A 16,275-nucleotide genomic window follows, 5' to 3' on the forward strand; every position below is an offset into this window, starting at 1 on the left:
CAAATAAATAAATACAATTAAAATGATTATCAATTATTTGAACTTCTGTCTAATCCAAATTCAGTCAGTGGTTCCTTCAGGTCCCCCAGGGCTTCAGGGGCCCCATAAATGCTAATATCTTAACACAGATCACAGATACATAAATGTAATATTTGTTTATTGAAATGATCATTGCTGCTAAATTTGATTTAATTGTTTCAACCTACATTAATTAAAAGATTTTAAATTGTTTAACATTTAAATGTAAGATTTTAAGGAGCTGGCAAGTTTACTTTGTACAACTTGAAGGAACAATATTCATAGTTAGATTGTTTTGTTACCATAGCAACAATCTGATGCTGTGAGTTTAATCTATGAGTTTGAATTCTGTTTGTTCACAAATACAAATTAGTAAACTGCAAGTATAACTTATTGTTTTATAGGTTGGCCAATTAAACTGCTCCCCCTCTCCCAGATTTCACTAACTAACCCTAATAGTGAAGCTGTTAGAGGTGCTGATGAGCAAGAGGGGCCCTTAAGTCAAATTCTGCTCAAGGCCTCATACAGCCTTGGACCGGCCCTGCATGATGAGTTAAATCTGTTGCGGAACAAACGGGAGATTTAATTTAATGCTGCTAATGAGGCTTTAGTAGCTCTAACATTTTGTCTGCTGAGTTTTTAATAAGAGTCACAGAAACTGTTGTGGTTCCTCGAGTTTGTAGGACGAGTTCTTCAGATCTCCGCGAGGCGCTGAGGTTTAACTCTGGCTGACTAAGAGGATGAAGCATTTGATATGGTTTGATGTATCCTGTAACCAGAAAAATAATAATAACGTAATTATAAAATAATACAAAACCTGTGTGATGCGTGACTGTGAATCAAGTGCGAAAGCTCCTCATTGGGCTGAACCTGCATGATGAGGTTAGTGCTGGTTTGTTAACCACTAACGCTCCAACCAACCGGGAACACAGGAATGAACTTTACCGGGAAGATAGAGCCATACCTGGGCAGCGTGTTGAAATGTAAACGCCTCTCATAATTGTTTGTTCACAAATATAAATCATTCTCACCGCTCCGTCAACCCTCACCTCTGAAAGCTCTTCCTACAAGTTATTCCTGTGGTTCACATTGAGCTGCACAACCAGAGCTAATGCAGTGGGTTTAAACTGTTACCTTGATGAGGAGTTCTCCAAAGAAATATATTTCATCACAGGAAATTGATGTAAATATCCATACAGGTCAGCATGTGTCCAGTTTGAGTGAAAGGAGTCACGCGTGAGCCGCACTGAAGTGAGGTAAACTTAATAAAGCAGCGGCAGCACGTGAGGCAACAAGCAGAAGCTCCAGCTGTGTGATTGGTCCCCTCTGGCTTTAAATGCATAAACTATAAACCTATCTTCTATAAAAGTATCTTTTTGGAATAAGTCTTCTCCAAATGCTCAGAGCAACAGAGACACTTGCAAGAAGGCTTAAAAAAAGCAATTATTATTATTAGTTTTTTAATTATTATTTTCCTAAAAAAAAAAGTTGTAATTCATTACTATCAGGAAGTCTACAGAAAACAACTGATCCAAAATCCTACAGATTTCTGATGAAAATTAAAAAGAGGAATCATATTTTCCCTCTTTTAGCTTCATTGGTTCTCTGTTAAATCCAGAATAAATTTAAGATTTTACTTCTCACATATAAAAGCCAATAATAATCATCTGAGTAATTAGGAGTGTCTCAGAAAATTTTAGAAACATGTAGGAAAACGAACTTGAGTGTTACAAATTATTTTATCAGTTTACTGGTGGACATTGTGGTAATCTTTGAAATCTACATATTTTAAACTTTCAATATCATGGATCAAAATCAGAATCACTTATATTGCCATTGCCAATAAACAAGTTCACGAGCTAGGAAATTGTTTTGTTGTATTGATGCAAAAATAAATAATGAATTAAAACATGAATACAAAAAAGAAAAATATGTATGCATGTGCAGAGTATCAGGTGGATAACATGACTGTGTTAATTTACTATTATTTATCAGTCTAATGGCTGAGAGAAAAAACAGTTCTTGTGGTGGGAAGTAGTCTTTCACCTGAGGGGAGGAGCTTAATCAGGTTGTGTTCAAGGTGAGAAGGATGGCTGCAATTCAACCTGCACGACTTAAAGTCCTGGAGGAGTCTAGGTCCTGTACAGGTCAGAGGTTGTAGCCGACCACCTTCTCAGAAGTGTGCATGACGCGCAGTAATCCATGTTTGTCCCTCATTGTGTCATGAATTGCGGTTTGTAGTGATGAGGATAAAGCAGTGAGACCCAGACATGAATAGAAAATGGTTGGTTTAATAAACAGGCAATACAGAGGACAACGGGGAAGAACAACAGAGGATCTAACAAGGAACAGGAGGCACAGGTGAACTTAAATATACACGAGGGAAAATAAGGGGCTAGACAGGACAGCACAGGGACTAATTTAACTAATAAACACACAAAAACCCACATCCTCGCAGGTTGTGGACCCAGTGTACCATGCAGTGATGGAGGAGTGATGAGGATGGATTCAATGATGACTGTATAAATCTGCACTTAATGCTAAAGTTAGTTTTTTTGTTGTTGAAATTAAAGTTTATATTGTAGTTTCCATTTAAGTTTAACGTAGCCTCCATTAGATGTCAGTGTGAGCAGTCTATTACTCTGACAGAAGTGCATTCACAGAAGACGTGACATCACATTCAGCATGCTGTGGCATAAGAAAGCGAGAACATGCACCTTATTTAATCCCACTGGATTATCAGTTTCTGAAATTATATTTCTTGTCTTAAATTTAAAAAAATAGGCCGGCAACAGAAAACATTGGCTAGAGCGATTTTGACACATCTGACTCGCTTCCACATAGACTTTTAATGTAAACCAGACAAGCGGGCACACCCGTCGATCTTGAAATGTCGGAGGTGGTTTTGACGCCTAAAGCGTTTAGTGGGAGCGCAACATTACAGTAAAGTCGTCCTTTGGCTGCCTTGGGTTCGCATTTTGTCACCATCTGCAGAAGAACAGCATGTTGCTAAGCTGTGGCATGTTCTTTCAATGTTAACCAGTCAAAATGAACTTTACAACACATATAGTTTGGACTATGGAGTAGCGCATAAGTGAATTATCAGAAAAACGACTTTTAACAAGTAAAGCATAGCCATGAATGCTGAAGGCATCAGTTCATATGGCAGTGTGGTGGAAGCTCCTCCCACCACTACATCGTGTTATCATTTTTATCTTTATATTAGTTACAGATTATAGTCTGTTTAATGTAGTTATTTTATTTAGACATATATTTTCTAATGGGAGCACACTTGAGTTAATGTCTGTCTGAATGGTTTACTTACACTAGTTCTTTGTCTGAGGTGCTGCTGATACAAACCAGCTGGAGGAGGAAACCTGGAACAAACCATTTGATTTTCTGAAAGACTGAAGGGGGAGACTTTGTTGTTTCAAGTTGATTTAATTAATTAACTAATAGTGATTTAATTAGTTAATTTTGTCACTTAAATATTCACTTATTATTGTTTGTGCTGAGTTAAAGTTAGTTTTGCTTTATTTGTTTCAGTTAGTTAATTGTTAACGTCTTAGTTAATTTTGTATTTGTTAGTTCTTTGGTTATGTCGTATCTCTCTCTTGTGGTAACTTTAGGTTACTCCACCCCTATTTAAGCCTTTTGTTCTTTATTTGCAGGTCAGTTTTGTTTGTTTGTGTTCAGTTAAAGTTCAGTTGACCTCAGTTAAATCGGGCCCAAATTTCTTATTTATCCTTTGATTTATTCTTGACTTAAATCTTTATGCTTTAAATTTTTCTTGAAGAATTAAATTGAACTTTTTCTACTTTGAACACTTTTTTTTGTCCTTCTTTGAGTCTGGTCCCTCACAGGCAGATTCAAATTCTGTTGCTTGTCTGCAGAAAACATCTTATCCAGAGTAAGTCACCTTGACAACAGAGCCAGCTGTTACGTTGCAAACTTGTCTGACTCTCATGTCGTGCCTACTTGGTTCATCATCCCCCCAAAGGAACTGTTATGAACCTCCTTCTACTAATTGAAATGGATCAAACGATTACATAATACCCCCGTTTAATCTTTCCCTCCCCTTTTTCTTTTTCCTGTCACTACGTCTAAATGATAGCAGCAGATTGAACGTGTGGTATAAATCTGCTACAGGGCTCTGTTTGCGATAGTAATCCATTTGCTTTTTCTTCTGCCATTTGCGCTTTACAGTTTTAACCTCCTCAGTGCATTACTCATTTAGTAAATACACTTCAACTAAAACATTGGAGTTGTATTTTTAAGGAGCTTAAGAAACAGATTGACATAAGGGATTCATAATGGATGTTTTCCATAACACCTGCCCCAGAGAGCCTTGAAAGCTGAATGAAAAGAGTTTTGAAGGACAGAGACTGACAGATCATACTAATGAAATGGCCTCTTGGTTCAACATTATGCTGCAAGGAGTACTTGTTATAGAACCTGTGGTTAATGTGTTTCCCCCTCATTCCTCTGTTACACCAGAGTGGAAGCTTTTCTGTTACAGTGAAGACACAGCAGGATTTATGAGATCTCTAAGAAATGAATGTGTAGATATTCAAATCAGCCAAAGGAGCCTGATTCAGAGTGAGGTTGAAGACAATGTCTTGACTGGTACACAGTTTCATATTAAACTTAAAATAGATGCTTATGTTTCGATTTTGACATGCAGATGTTTTGAAAGTTTTTCATTGTGCTTTTATAAATTGCATGTTGCTCCACTATATAATTTGAAGCAATCTGCTGGGTTTCTTTAGATAAAAAAACTAATTGGAATAATTAATACGAGCATACTGAACTGTTTGATAACTAGGATCAAAGGGAATATGTGCATAATTAAATTGAAATAATCTTTCCTGTAAAGAGCCTGGAGACATTTGTTTGTGAATTGGTCCTTTTTTTATTGTGTCAATATTAAATGGTTAGGGCAGGGTTAGGTTATTATAATGGTTATTATTCTATTAAAATGTCATTAATTGCAACTAATTAATTAAAGACCCAGCAATTAAACATTTAACTTTAAACCTTTTAAAGGAGACCCACCACTGATGTTTGTAGGTGGAGTTTTGGGCTCTCTTATTGTAGTTAAAATTGAAAATAGTTTAGCTTACTTTGAATTGGACATGAAATCCATGTGCCTATATTTCTCCTTGAATGTCTGTCACTCTGTTGTTAGAATCATCCTTGTTTGCATTCATTTTTAAAAGCGTCTGCTTCATGGAGGATGATCTCCAAGATCATCTTCCAGATGATCCATTGCCAGCTGAAACATAATCACCCATGCAGTAATTGTCCAATAGGAGGCTCGTACCTATTTACTTAGTTAAATCCAGGTGGCAAATTTATTTTTGGCCAGGGAGTGTAATGTCCCCATAAGAGGCTAAATTTAGATGGAATATTGCTCCTATTGTGGCTTTATTGTTGTTGGTTCTAATCTATGTGGAAAGGGTTTACAAAGGTGATGGCTTTGCAATGATTGAGTCAAACAATGTATCAATAAAACTGAGTTGTTGTTTTTTTTTATCAGATCCCCAGTATGTTGTCTCTGTACTGGTTTGTATGGCACATTAAACCTTCCACCCAGTTCCATTCCATTCCAATATTGTGCCATCCCAGTGGCAAAGCCTCTGGTCTAATCTGTGGCCACGACTGAGTGCACAGCTGATAGTCTTCATAATCTCTGCTGTTTACCAGCCCCTGCCCCTCCCTGCACTCTTATACAGCACCTCTTTTTTGCTACATGGTCCATCTTTCAATTTACCTTTTGGCCTTCATAAGACACTATTCAAACACCTAAAACTGTTTGAATTTACAGAAGTTAATTTACATTAATGAACAAGTTGAACTTAATAATAAAAGAGTAAATTTTTCACCCTAGCTACCCATGCATGCAAACCACCTCAGTGAGTGGTACATGGATGTTGGTCATGTACCACAGTGTGATGCTGAACTGGGATTGGTAAAATCCCGGATTAGAGCATTTATAATCTGGCTGCTGTGGCACTGTGGGACCCTGCAGCTCAACAAAAATACCAAGCCAGTCACCATTAGAAACGTGTGGGGGGAAAAGGGTTCTGCTGTGGACATAAGTTGAGACGCAAACTAATTCACAGCACTATATAGAGCTGCTTCAGAAGGAGGAGAAGAGGTGACACTTTGGCTCTATTCTTGGGGGTTTCAATATTTTCTTGTTTCCCATGTGATGTCTGCCGCCTACCCTGCATTCATGCAATCTGTGCTTATTTGTGAAACAGTTTAGTAATTTTGCTCATTATTATGGGCCATCTAGGTATCTGGAAGATCTGAGCAAGCAAGGTTCAGTGAGAATGTGCATAAAACTGGTCTGATGTTGGGATCTAACAGTGGCAGAACCGTTGATGATGATGATGATGACGATATGATGCATAATGAAAGTGTAATACATAACCCAAAAGTATGTCTAATGCTGTCTAAATTCCAACTGAAGGTACATAGTCTTTCTGTTTGGTAAGTTTAACAATGACTGTATGGAAGGGCTGGGCTTTATGAATGAACAAAAATCAGCTGGCTCGAAACACAAAAATTCAATCTTTTCCCAAACAGTGAAGTCATCAGTATGGTCACTATGGAAGTTGTTTCAGGAAAACTTGAAGATAGCAATTTTCAGTAAGGGTGAGTTCTGTAAAAATGAAATCAGAGGTAATACAGCTGTAAGACTTAAAAAAAAGGAACGATTTGGTGGGTATGTGATGCGTTTTCCACATATCTAACCAATTCTCATCTGTAATTGTAACTTTAAACTCTGATTCCCATTTTTCTTTTAGAAACTTAGTTGATCGCTTACTCATTATCGATTTTGATATAAAGCAGGTATGATTTAAATTTTTATTCCTTTGAATAAAGTCATCACAGTTTGAATCACACCATTCATTTCCACAGAGGGATCCCTTCTGATTTCTATGTCATAGTTTCTCAGTTGTAGGTGTCTGTCAAATTTGTATTCATCTTAATTATACTTGAGCTGGAGAGTTTTTTGAAAACTCGCCAGCCCCCTGTTCTTCTGTAGAGTATCCCATGCTGTGACCCCCTTGTTTACGTATTGTTTGAATCCTTTATATTGCTGGCTTAAAATCACTATCATATGCCACCTATCTGAACACTGTCATGTTCTCCTTTATCCTGTTTTTTTTTTAAGTATTTTTAACCATAGTTCCAGTGTAAATACTCTAATTGGATCCATGTATTTTTTAATCTTCTCATATCTATCTTAGTCTCAAATAACACACTGAATATGGTATTCTTTATACTTTTTCCATATCCTTCCACTTTGCTGTATAATCTCCTTTGCCCCAACATATAACTTGTCTGAGCTGAGTTGCATAGAAGCACTCCTTTAATTTTGGGAGACCCATACCCCCTTTGTCTTTCGATAGCTGGAGAGTTTCATATCTAGCTCTAAGCTTTTTGACACCCAAATGAATATGTCCGAGGTCACAAATTTAGTTTCGGCGACCTCTATTGGTAATGACTGGAACAAATACAGAAGTCTTGGCTGCCCATTCATTTTGATAGTTTAAATTCTCGATGTCAGATCTAGAATTAGAGTGGATGTCTTTTTTTGCTTGTTTTTTTCTTTTGTATCTCGTTGGTTATTTTATCATAATTTGCTTTGTAAAGTGTAGATAATCCTTTGGTGATGTTAACTCCCAGGTTATCATAATCCATTTGATTGGAAACAATTCCTGAATTTTTTTGATGGAGTATTATTGAGTGTTAAGGTGTTTTTTGGTTTAATTCATTTTGTATTTTCTCTATGAAGACAGCAAACAGTGTAGGTGATAGACAGCGCCCCTGTCTGGTTGATCTGTGTACTGAATTTCTATTTCTGTTGATTCTTGCTATGGGATTGTGGTATAATGTCTTTCTACTGTTATGTCCACCAGGCTCTTTTGGTGGGGTAACATTAAAGGAGACCACACTAGGATTTTCTGACTTCAAGAGAATTGATTTTATGAAATTATACTAAAGAAATAAAACCTGAAAAGGGAATATCTGAAATGAGAAACCAAATTAGATTAATGTAAAACCATCCATCCATCCATCCATCGATTTTCTGTTCACCCTTGTCCCTAATGGGGTCAGGAGGGTTGCTGGTATCTATCTCCAGCTAACGTTCCGGGTGTTACCCTGGACAGGTCGCTAGTCTGTCGCAGGGCTAATGCAAAACTCATAACCAAAAATAAGCAAAGCCAAGACAACCCTAACAAAAAACAACCAGTAAATATGACACAAACCAAAACAAATGGGGTTCTGAGGAAGGAGAGGGAAAAGCCTTCCTCTATGCCGCTTGCATGGCAGCTTTAAAGTAGGAGAGCAGCAATCAGGGCAAAAGACAACACCTGCAGAAGGCCCGTCTCCAGAACCCTGCAAGAAAAAAAGGGCACTTTTTACATTGCAGCTATAACAATAAATTGTATTGATTTACTACTGAATCCAAATTGTTCTAATGTTTTATATAGAAATTCCCAATAAAATGTTTTTTTCTGCATTGACACTTACCAGTGTGGTCGTTTGTATTTTCTGTTGTGCTTGATTTGCTTAATGTGACAAATCCTCTTTTGCACCCCTCTTTCTATGAGCTGTGGTATAGACTCCTGAGGACATACTTCTGTAAGTTTTCAGGTTCTGATTTGTAAGAATGTTGCAGAATGTACCGCGGTGTCTCCTCCTGCCTCAGCAGTGTAGTCCCTTTCCTTCCTATCCTGCACTGCCATCCTGGCACTTTTGTATGTCTTTGTTTCGTTCTCCCAGTGTATCTGGATTTTAGCAAGAGGTGTCTGGAAACATATTCCTTTCTCCTTCAACCCTATTTTTTTACTACTCACATATGCCTTTTGTTTTGGAACAAGTTCTGTTGGTTAATCATAATCAAAGTAGATTTATTTGCTCTTTACCTGAATCTTTTTCTGCCTGGCTTTCTTTGAGATTATTTCTTTCGTCTCTAATTGTAGGAAGTTGACCACAATTGATCTGGCTGCCGCTCTTAGGTTTGGTTTCTGGGTGAGGTCTCGGTGGCTTGTTAAATCTGGAGATTGGCCCCATCTGAAAGCTGGAGTGCCGTTTTTAAAGGTTACTCCAGATATCTAGCTGTGGAGCTCCCCTCCACATCCGCGGGTAGTCTGAAGACTTGGATATTGTTCCTCCTTGATCCCTTCGAGGTCGGCTAGTTTTTCTAGTTTTTCATTCGCTGTGTTTGCTCCAATGTCTTTGTTAGTACGTCATTATTATCCATCTTTCACACCTCCACCTCAACTATGCATGTCTGGGCCTTGCTGATGTTCATTTGCTGTGCCTGTAGCTCTTGGTTGTTCTTGGACAGTTAAGTCTATTTCTTGTCTGAGATTTGTTATTTCTTCCTTCATTTCTTTCTTCAGTTTGTCCTTATTTTTGGTTATCTTCAGGCATAGCTCTTTTTAAGGGCTCTAATATTTCCTCTCATAGTAGCAAGCCTGTTTTGCAGCGTCTCTGTGCTGTTGTGTTTTTCCATTTTCTTGTTTATCCCACTCATGCTTTAGTTTTGTCTATTGAGTTACTATGCGATTGTAACACATAGTACCAGATCCATAAAAGTCAACAACACAGAAAAAGAGTCACTAGAATTCTCACAGTTCTATAAAACTGGTGCTGGAGGAGGCTCAAAAATCAATAAACAATAGAAAAACAAAAAGTGGATAAGTTGACAACAGTGCTTCTTTCGTCCTGATTCGTCTTGACCTTTAAATAACATAAAGATAGAATGCATCAAATGTTATTCTTGATTTGTTTTTAATTGGAACAGTGTCTCATATCAAAATGAGATTATTTAATAAATCTCCTTAACACCCACTTTGCTGGAATCTTTCAAAATTTGCCCGGGGTGAAGTTTAGCATTCAGAGGGGAATTTGTTAAACTTTTAGCTGCTTCTGCATACTCCTTAATTCCCTGTCTTCCCTCCGGAAGGCAATTTTTTTTCTTAGCAGCTCCTTCAGGTCACTAGTGGTAAAGCAGGGTTTCCCCCAGAGTTTCATAAGCCTGATGGACCACCGGGCTTTACTTCCGTCCACAACAGGTTAAGCATTGTTTATTTATTTATCATAAGATTTTTTTCTTATACACTGCTGTAACAGTGATAGCAAACACAGGCTAAAGAATCTTTTTGGTGAAACAGTTGGAAGCACAATGGCAACAATAAAGTCAGAATGTGAACACACAAGGGGACTGAGGTCAGGTGTTTTTTATTCACTGGAAGTCCATAACCAAAGACTTTTATCGATTTACACACTAAAAACTTTAGTGAATAAAGTAATAAGTAAGGGTCAAAAATTTTCAGATACATGACACAACTGAAGTGCAAAATTTTAATAATTATTTTCATTGTATTTTTTATGGTTGTTTTTTTTAAGATTTTATAGTTGGTGCTTAGGTATTGGAAAGTCTTCCAATAACACACAATAACCTAGATATCATTTTCTGTCAACCTTCAACGTTTTTTTTTGTTTTTTGTTTTTTTTGACATGTTAGGCCACTGGGTGACTGACATAGTGGCCCCAGCACTGGGCTTAGAGAGTCCTGGGGTAAACCCTGGTAAAAAGTTTGTTGTTAGGGAAACATCTAACTGTTCTGGTGGGGATGATGTTGTTCTCATGAAGGTTTATATCACCAGTCATACTTTTAGACCATTTTGCTGCCACAGAGCCTCTCAGTCTGTGCCCTAAAGATAACCCTGCAGGCCTTCTTCAATTTCCTTTAAACATCTTTACATGGTTCTTTAGTTACAGTTCACCTTTGAACAACAAATTTATAGTCTGAGTAGAAGAAAAACAAGGCTGTGATCTTATTTGCCAAGAGGAGCTCATGCCTTGGAGAAGTTTGGATTGCTGAAATTTAAATTAAACAAATGGTGTTTTATTTTCTCTGACAGAACAGCTGACAAACTGCTGAAAAGTTGGAAGAGAAGCAGAGAGCATGGCATGATCAAGATCACCAGAACCACCACAAACACACTGATGTGTTGTGTTAGCAACGACGCAGCCAATAGCATCACACGGATTGTCAGCAACTGATGCTATTGTTCAATATCCAGGCTACATAGATGACACTTTACTTGGATTACAAACTAGTGTATTATTGACAAGCACAATAACTTGTGTTTTCTGCTGATGCTGTCGGATTAAGAGGTCAGGCCTTTCGCTGGGAACGGTGAGACATCTGGTAATTCATCCAGGCATAAAAAATCTCTGTTTCCATGACAACAGTTTTCAAGTTTCTATAATTCATGTTCTTATTTTTCATTTAAGTCTTGTTTGTGCTGCAGAAAGAAACCTCTGAGTTTAATACTGATTGTAGCAAACATCTGAATGTTTGTGTCAGCGGGAAGACTTTAAATCCCAGATTTTAAGTTTGATTGGATGTTGAACTGCTGCATCATATTACTTTATACCTCTGTGGGTTGCAATTCCTTCCATGTCTCAGTTCAGCTAATATTAGAACCAGGTATTGCCTGATGTGTTGTGTTGAGGTAAATGCAAAACATACCAGACGACCTCTTTTGGGACATAATTCATTGTGTTTTCTGTTAGGGTAATCCCACCATTACTTATTGAGGCTGAATTTTAACAACAATAACATGATGTTTTTTTTCATGTCAGAAAAGCACAGCATTTTACCTTAATAGAAGAAGGAGATTGGTTTGTATCTAACATCTCTCCCTCATCCCTTAGCCAGCGAGCCATATGGCCCGTACAGATTAAAAGGCATTTGTTGTCTGCGCCTGCCCCGCCTGGTGGATTACCTACCACTGGGTTGGGTGTGTTTGTGTGTTGGATGTAAGGAAAGATGAAAGGCTGTGTTGGCAAATGAATGAGTATAAAAAGGACAGGAACATTCTTGTTCAGACTGCTTGTTGAAGGACTGCATAACCTCTGAGTTAAATGTGAAGTTTGGCCTTTAATCAGCACATATTATATTGGCTGCTTTATCTGAAGGAAGATTTTGGCAAAGAGGGCTCTTGCGAGACTGCCTTGGATATTAATGAAATTACATGGATTGGAAGTGAATGAAATTGAAAAGGTTGTGACTTGTCAGAACTGGTTAATCTGGCTATATATTAAATCTGACAGAGGATTAAGGATTTTGTGAGGATTCCGCTTGATTCTCATCTCCCTTCAGTGCTCCATCTGGGATTTTTCCCATAGAGCTAGATTTCTTTGTTTTATTTCCAACTGGACCAATCAGCGAACAGAAGGAGCTGTGAAGGATTACATTGGTTTTGTGCATTATTTTAGAATTCCAGTCTGGCTAAATACAGTTGTAGTGTAAATGGCAGTGGCCCATTTACTTGGTCTGACGAGATGACTTTGCTGCAGAGCACTGTGAACAGCTTGAAGAAAGATTTGGTGGAATTGAAAGAAAAATGGAAGGATATGGAAAGACTAATTCTGGGGCCCATAAATGCTAATATTTTAACACAGATCAGATATTTAATGATAAATATAATAATGTTTATAATATTAAGCAACTATTTTTTTATCTGTCACTAGGAGCACATTCAACAGTTGAATTTAGAGTGGACACACTGATTGTTGGACCAATGTTTGGAATGGGATCCAGGCCTTGAGCTACTCAGCTATTGTGCCTCTTCTCCATCATCACCTCCTGTCCCCAGCCAGCCATCCTGGTGTGTCTCCCAGAGGTGCAGAGATGCCATCTGTGGTGGAGACAAAGTGCTGCATGCAACATCCACCTTGTCGTATTTCAACCCTATCACACATGGAGTCTTTCAATCCTGCGTCTGGCCAGGAGCATCTGGAATGACCTGCGTGCTGTAGTTGAATTTCCAGATGAAGGTGAAGACAGCAGGCTGCATACAGACAGTTAATGTCTTGGCAGTGTGGAACTCTGTGTTCTGGTCACAGATTGGTCATCCCAAACTAGTGTATTTGGACAATCCAGGCCAGATTTCCAGACCTTTATGGGGATTCATTCCAAGGAGAATATAGCTGCAATGTTGTGTGCTTTTAAAAATTGTAATTCTTTCTTTCTGCATATAAATATTTTTGCTTGTTCCAAACATTTTCAATACATTTGTTGTAAATACTTATGTTTAAGGGTTTAAAAAATATTTTTTTTCCAATTGCGAATTTTTTAGAACAAAAGGACAGTTTTACCACACATGCATTACTGAAGATCCTGTTGGAATAATAAACAGTAACTTGATGAAACTCTCTGGGTCTATATTAGTTTATATTATACAATGTCAAGGAATCTGACTAAGCCATGGATTAATATTTTAAAAATGTTTTACTTTGGAAATATGTAAAATAAGTCAAATCTTGTTGCAAAGTACTCCTGCAGAAATAAATAGGTGAACATTTTGAGTTATGATGTTAGATGATTTCTTCATGTCCCTCTGTGTCTGTTGCAATGTCTGACCTGTTGGAAGAACATAAATAACTAGAAAATTCCTGAAGAAAGTTAACCAGGGCCTGCCAAATTGTGCCAGTCGGTTTGGACCCAGCGTTCTGATGCTAAAGATTAGCATCAATGCTAAGCTTAGCTAAATTGTAATCAATAGCCTTTGGAGAGTCACAAGCATGTAGACTAACATGGACTTGTACCATTCAGTATGTTAAAATTAGTGTATAAGGTAAAATTAGCCAAAATACTAATGTAAGCCTAAAGGCTGTCAGTAGCATGTCAGACATCACTAGAATGTTGTCTTACATTGATTTCCTACATTCAGTGTCCTAAACATGGCTAATAAGTAAGAAAAATAGCTACAAGCTTATTTTAGGGAAAAGGCTAATGCTAACCTGAGAAAAAAAGATAATGCAGGCTGATATTGTGAAATATTAACCTGCCATAGGCGGGCACTACAGGTTAATGCCCGCCTACGGAGGTGCACTAACCTGAGAGGAATATTGAGGCTTTTATTTTAAAATTTTCAGTAAGCTTCATTTGAAAGGGCCAAACTAATCCCATGTGTAACAGTGATTGGGTTAAATCAGTTCTATAATGTCCAAAACACAAGTAGTTGTAAAGGCCAGCTCAGTCCTCCTCTGTAGTAACTGAGTCTTCCACCATAGTTAGAACTACAGAGATGGCGTATTTGTAGTCCTAAGCAGCAGCTCTCCCTTCTCTGTGTTCTGTTGCTATGGTAATTAATCCCCTGCCAGCTGTGAGTGAGACACACAGGGGGAGACAGAATTCTCTGTTTGAGCCAGCCAGTTTCACTAAAAAAAGCAGTCCAAACAACTCCTTGCCATTCAGGAACCGTGATACATATTGGAAAACTGGGCTATTTGTCGTCTCCGATAGTACCGCGAGTCATATCTGTCCCTCACTCACAGTAATAGCAGTGAGGAAAGATGGTGTGCGCTGAGCTCTGAAATATTTGGAAATGTATGGAAATGAATGGCTGAGAATGTGAGCTTATCCTGTCGCATGACTTTGCTCTGAAGCACCTTGACAGAAAACCGTAAGCGCTAGATAAATTTTGAAAACATTTTTTGGGAGCAGTTATGCTTTCCCATGTCATGACCGACTTTGATACCAATAGGACAATATTTGTGGGCGTGAAGGCGAGTGAAAAAATATTTTGGGATCAAAAATGCACTCCGTCTCTCACTCTAGTGGAGCGGCAGTTACGCTCTAATTTTCTGACAAATCAAAAACTTTGGTGCACTTAGAGACAAGTTGTGGACAAACTGTTATTCGTATCGACAAATGACTGGCAGTGACTAACTTTAGCTTTAATAACATAAAGGTACATAATTTTTAAAGTTTAATCAGTAACACTTTTATAACAAATTTATGTCAGATCATGATTTCTTGGTTAGTGTCAAGTTGTCATAATAAAGATAATTTGAATAATGTCAACTTTGTATTAAAAGTGTCATGATTTACCAAGTGACACCTTATGATAACAATCATAAATATTCATAAAGAATCCTTCATGTTTATGACAGTATCATGACAGTCTTATTCACAAGCCATCAACTAAGTGTTGCCGAAAAGAGTTACATAAATATTCAATTTTACTTTGGGAAATACTTCTTTAAACGGAATTGAGGAATCCCAGATGGAATTCAAAGTTGTTCTTTAATTTACCTTTTTTTTATTTGATAAACCAGCAAGCATACACACAACTTCATGTTGCATAGTTTGTTTCATTGAATCGTAGTAAAGGCGATATAGGTGACAGCTAAAAAATCTGTGCCATCTGGAATTAAAGAGACCAGAATGCCAAATTCCATATCCTATATATTATACAGTATTGTAGCATTTGAGTCTCATGCTGTTGCAGGTATACGCTATCTGTGGTGCCACCTCCTCCTGGGTTGGCTGACTGCTATGTGGACCACCTTCTCTCTCTTCTCTCTACATACACAGTTTGGCCTGTGGGTGTAAAAATAGCCAGTCACATAGTTGGCGTGGAGTGGGGGAGGGGAAGGCAGAGGTTGTTAGTCAATGGTCAGAGTAGGAATCAGCATTGAGGAAAAGCTTGCACTACTGGCTGCACAGTGTCATTTGACTTGATTCCAGTTAAGTGGTACATCAGGGAAAGGCAAGTTGAGTTCTGCTAAGACTGAGGGGTTTACCCCCTGAATGGCAACTTGTAGGGCTTTAAGGAAGAGGCAGGGAAAAAGAGTGGATAATCCGAATGATCAAATGCACTCTCATAGATTCTTTTACTTTTGGTTGGGAAAGATCTGAATGTCGTACACCATGGGCAACTCAGCCATGTGTAAGGTGTGTGGTACAGACAAGGGCCTAAGAACTGCTGGGAACCAGTCCAACCTGGACAAGAACACTTTGCCAGAATTCTACTGCCCTGAACATTTTCCTGTGCAGCCTTCACTAATGCTGGTAAGAGCTTGCATTAACAGGTGCAGCACAGAGAAATGCATGTTTGGGGTATTTTAGGACGTTTGTGCAGACAACATTTCAACAGCTTTTTTTTTTTTTTTTTTTGCTTTGAACGCTTAGAAGTTACTGTCAGCTCTTCTTTTTAAATGTTAATGCTATTTTTACTTTGCCTGCTTGCAATCTTTCATTTTTCATAAAAGCCCAGTGGTCTTAAGCCCTTTGGTGAAAACACTAATAATGACATCTAGAATATCTACAGTATGCTCATCTATTGTCTTGTGCTCATCAAACCTCACAGACAGAGCAGCGGTTATTAAAACCATTGCCAGAAGTATTTGTTCCAACATTGGTGTGTAAAG

General features: G+C 38.0%; 1 protein-coding gene across 18 annotated transcripts in view; it reads left to right on the forward strand.

Moving 5' to 3' along the window:
- ank2b (ankyrin 2b, neuronal) overlaps positions 1–16,275 on the forward strand; it is a 174,834-nt gene that overhangs the window by 35,001 nt on the left and 123,558 nt on the right. For 7 of the 18 annotated variants that reach the window (XM_044097117.1, XM_044097106.1, XM_044097108.1 and 4 more), the window contains exon 1: positions 15,573–15,916. The exons of 6 other annotated variants lie outside the window; for them this stretch is intronic. In XM_044097117.1, coding sequence (XP_043953052.1) covers positions 15,764–15,916 — 153 coding nt within the window. In that variant the 5' untranslated portion in view covers positions 15,573–15,763. Of the gene's footprint in view, positions 1–15,572; positions 15,917–16,275 lie in introns of those variants that run through there. 5 more of the 18 variants (XM_044097122.1, XM_044097121.1, XM_044097119.1 and 2 more) reach the window with 2 other exon arrangements.

This window comes from Gambusia affinis, linkage group LG18 (genome assembly GCF_019740435.1).
Source record: "Gambusia affinis linkage group LG18, SWU_Gaff_1.0, whole genome shotgun sequence".
Lineage (NCBI taxonomy): Eukaryota > Metazoa > Chordata > Actinopteri > Cyprinodontiformes > Poeciliidae > Gambusia > Gambusia affinis.